The following is a 4357-nucleotide window of genomic DNA, read 5'->3' on the forward strand; positions in this document are numbered from 1 at the left end:
CTCAGACCCAGGAGTCCAGGCCCCCAGCCCCTCCTCCCTCAGACCCAGGAGCCCAGGCCCCCAGCCCCTCCTCCCTCAGACCCAGGAGCCCAGGCCCCCAGCCCCTCCTCCCTCAGACCCGGGCCCCCAGCCCCTCCTCCCTCAGATCCGGGAGTCCAAGCTCCCAGTCCCTCCTCTCTCATACCGAGGAGCCCAGGTCCCCAGCTGCTCACCTATCTGCTGAGGTTTAGGCAAGTTCAGGTTGTCCATGATTTTGACAAACTCCTCACAGCTGCGGGTGAGCCGAGGGTTCAGAGTCCTCTCCTCCTCCACGGTGGACACTGTGAACCCTAGTGGCCAAGGGAGGGGAAGGAAAGTCAAGGAGTCCAGTGCCTCAGGCCTCTCAGAACTACATTCCCTAGGAGGCTTTGGGTGCCTCTCTGGCAGGGGTTCTTCCCAGAATATTCCTAAAATAGCTTTCCCTCCTCCATGGGAACTATGGGAAATGTAGTTTTCCCCAGTTCCCTAAGCTCCGCAAGTAAGGCCCAGGAAAATCCATGCCCTGCAGAATTCCAGGCATCTGGCAGTCACATAGTTTCTACATCCACACACAGCAGGCTCAAGCACTTTTATCTTTTTTTTTTTTTTTTTTTTGAGACAGGGTCTTGCTATATCACCCAGGTTGGAATATAGTGGTATGATCATAGCTCACTGCAGCCTCAACCTCCTGGGCTCAAGCAATCCTCCTACCACAGCCTCTCAAGTACCTGGCAGCATGCCACCCTGCCTGGCTAATTTTTTGTATTTTGTAGAGGCAGAGTTTTGCCATGTTACTCAGGCTGGTCTCGAACTCACTCCTGGGCTCAAACGAGCCTCCTGCCTCAGCCTCCCAAAGTGCTAGGATTACAGGTGTGAGCCCCCTTGCCCAGCCTCAAACACTTAATTTTTTTTGCCCAGAGAAATTTCTGAGACTGGTAGTCTTCATACCCTACAAGGATTACAGAGATTTACACTCCCCTTTCAAAGTTATTATTTTTTTTTTTTTTTGAGACAGAGCCTCACTCTGTCTCCCAGGCTGGAGTGCAGTGGTGTGATCTTGGCTCACTGCAACCTCCACCTCCCAGGTTCAAGCAATTCTCCTGCCTCAACCTCCCGAACAGCTGGGATTACAGGCATGGGTCTGTAATCCCAGCTCCTCCAGGAAGCCCTCACCATGGTAATCATGAGCAGGGTAGATCAGACAGTCGCCTGGAAGTGTGAAGATCTTTTCATGGACCGAGTGGTACAAAGTCTTGGCACAGCCTGGGGAAGGAAAGATCAGAGGTCAGTGATCAACAGGATTCTGTCTAACCCCTTCCTTCAAGAAAAGGGTGAGAGGATAAAATCACTATAGCTAAAGCATCTCCTTCATGTCCTGCCAATATCCCTTTGTCTAAGTAGAGAACAGGGAAAGGCATTCTAGGCAGATGGAACAGCATGTACAAAGAATTGAGGAATGGTGAGAAATTCAGCATGGCTGTAAATAGGGTTGGAATGACACCGTGAAGCACCAAAGAGTGTCATTTGTGACCTTGGCTGTCACCCAGGGGATGTCAAGTAAAGGTTCTGAACAAGGAAGGTGGACTAGAAGGTAAGACACTGAAGACAAAGCCAGGTGCAGTGGCTCATGCCTGTAATCCTAGCACTTTGGGAGGCTGAGGCAGGTGGACTACCTGAGGTCAGGAGTTCAAGACCAGCCTGGCCAACATGGTGAAACCCTGTCTCTACTAAAAATACAAAAATTAGCCAGGCGTGGTGATGGGTGCCTGTAATCCCAGCTATTCAGGAGGCTGAAGCAGGAGAATTGCTTGAACCTGGGAGGTGGAGGTTGCAGTGAGTCAAGATCACACCACTGCACTCCAGCCTGGGAGACAGAGTGAGGCTGTGTCTGAAAAAAAACAACAACAAAATGAAAAAAAGAAAGAAACTGAAGACATGAGGCCCAGGAGAGTGTGACGCCATGGTCCCCACAAGCAGCTCTGAGTCCTAAGTAGGGAGCAAACCTCTCTTCCACCTTGCACTTCAGCCTAAATCCTTCAGCTTCCTGACTGTACTTCGAATGGATAAATGGAAGATTGGGGGCCTTGAAGAGAAAAAGACAGAGACTGAGATGCAGAGATAAGGAGAGAGGGAAGAGGGAGGAAGACGCCTGGGGATGTGGCTTCCCATGACCATCTCATCATGGCTTCTGTCTTTCCCTCTCATCCAGCCTCACTTCTCCCTGCAAGGCAGCTAAATTCCAGGCTTAGTGTTAACCCCACATTGTCACACATGCTCAAAGGATGGCCCAACCCTGAGATTCTGAAACTATACTCCCTTTCCACAGGGAAGCTCCTAAATCTAACTGCCCCTAGCAGCTAGACTCTAAATGGGTCATTGCTCCCTGGCAAATAAACCGCTGGCTCTAACAACTTCTTTTTTTCTCTCTCGCTCTTTTTTTTTTTTTTGAGATGGAGTCTCGCTCTGTCACCCAGGCTGGAGTGCGGTGGCACAATCTCAGCTCACTGCAACCTCCGCCTCCTGGGTTCAAGCAAATCTCTGCCTCAGCCTCCTGAGTAGCTGGGACTATAGGCACCCACCACCACAGCCGGTTAATTTTTGTATTTTTAGAGACGGGGTTTCTTGAACTCCTGACCTCATGATCCACCTGCCTTGGCCTCCCAAAGTGCTGGGATTACAGGCGTGAGCCACCACACCCAGCCCTTCTTTTTTCTTTTCTTCTTCTTTTTTTTTTTTTAAGCTATATTTGTTTCTTAGAGAGGGAGTCTCACTATGTTGCCCAAGCTAGGCTCAAATAGGTAACTAATACACCCCTGAATCTAACTGTCCCCCAACAGCTAAGCCCCTGAATCTAACTCTTCCCATACTCTAGCATGGGGGTCCTCAACCCTGGGTACTGGTCCGTGGTCTGTTAGGAACTGGGCTGTGCAGAAAGTGGTGAGCGACAGGTGACTGAGCAAAACTTCATCTGTATTTACAGCTGCTCCCCATCGCTCCCATTACCACCTGAGCTCTGCCTCCTGTCAGATCCACGGCAACATTAGATTCTCATAGGAGCACGAACCCTATTGTGAACTGCACGTGGGAGGGATCTAGGTTATGTTCTCCTTATGAGAATCTAATGCCTGATGATCTGTCACTATCTTCCATCTCTCCCACATGGGACCATCTAGTGTAGGAAAACAAGTTCAGGGCTCCCACTGATTCTACATGATGGTTAGTTACATAATTATTTCATTATCTATTGCAATGTAATAATAATAAAGTGCACAATAAATGTAACGCATTTGAATCCCCAAGCCCCGCCATGGTCCATGGAAAAATTAACTTCCACAAAACCAGTCCTTGGTGCCAAAAAGGTTGGGGACCACTGCTCTAGCAGGGAAACTCCTTGAATTTAATACTGAAGCCTCCTAAAAGTCTAATGTCCATCCATTCACTCTTATAACAGATACTTCAACACTTGACACACATGTAACTATATGAAGATCTTGGGCTGGATAAAGGAGCTGGTCACCTTGCTGGAAGTCTGTCCGCCCACACCCACGGATCAACAGGGCATCTCCAGTGAAGGCCATGCTGTGGTCATTCAGGACGAAGGTGACACAGCCTGGGGTGTGGCCAGGGCTGGCCCTGGTCTCCAAGGCCTGGCAGGGGTGGCAGAGTACAGAGAGAGTCACCAAGAATCCTTCAAGATGAAACGGGTCCCCAAAGCCCCACCCTACTCCAAGGTCTTATCTAGATGCATATTTTGGTAAAAATTTAGATTCCCAGGCTCTAATCTTATATTATCAGAGTAAACTCCAAGTGGATTAAATATTTCAATGTGTGAAAAATAAAACCACAAAGCTGTGACACACAACAACAAAAATACAATAACCTCTGGTTGGGAAGGTGATATGGTTTGGCTGTGTCCCCACCCAAATCTCATCTTGAATTATAGGTTCCATAATCCCCATATGTCATGGGAGGTAATTTAATAAAGGGGGCAGGTTTCTCCCATGTTGTCTCGTGATGGTGAATAAGTCTCATGAAATCTGACGGTTTTATAAAGGGTGGTTCCCCTGCACACGCTCTCTTGCCTGCTGCCGTGTAAGACATGCCTTTGCTCTCTGCTCCTCCTTCGCCTTCTACCCTGATTGTGAGGCCTCCCCAGCCATGTGGAACTGTGAGTCCATTAAACCTCTTTTTCTTTATAAATGACCCAGTCTCAGGGATGTCTTTATTAGCAGCATGAGAACAGACTAATATAGTAAATTGGTACTAGTAGAGTGAAGTGCTGCTATGAGGAGACGTGAAAATGTGACTTTGGAACTGGGTAACATGCAGAGGTTTGAAC

At 48.7% G+C, this 4357-nt stretch overlaps 1 protein-coding gene across 1 annotated transcript; it reads right to left on the bottom strand.

The window, feature by feature from the left end:
• ETHE1 (ethylmalonic encephalopathy 1) lies at positions 1–3667 on the bottom strand. Its single transcript, XM_011997688.1, has 3 exons — positions 3536–3667; positions 1192–1281; positions 1–329 (listed from the first exon to the last, which is right to left on the bottom strand). Exons 1-3 carry the CDS (start codon positions 3594–3596, stop codon positions 142–144), a joined length of 339 nt encoding a protein of 112 aa, XP_011853078.1. The 5' UTR covers positions 3597–3667; the 3' UTR covers positions 1–141.
• Between the last annotated feature and the right edge of the window lie 690 nt (positions 3668–4357).

The sequence above is a fragment of the Mandrillus leucophaeus genome, unplaced genomic scaffold, assembly GCF_000951045.1.
Source record: "Mandrillus leucophaeus isolate KB7577 unplaced genomic scaffold, Mleu.le_1.0 Scaffold546, whole genome shotgun sequence".
NCBI lineage: Eukaryota > Metazoa > Chordata > Mammalia > Primates > Cercopithecidae > Mandrillus > Mandrillus leucophaeus.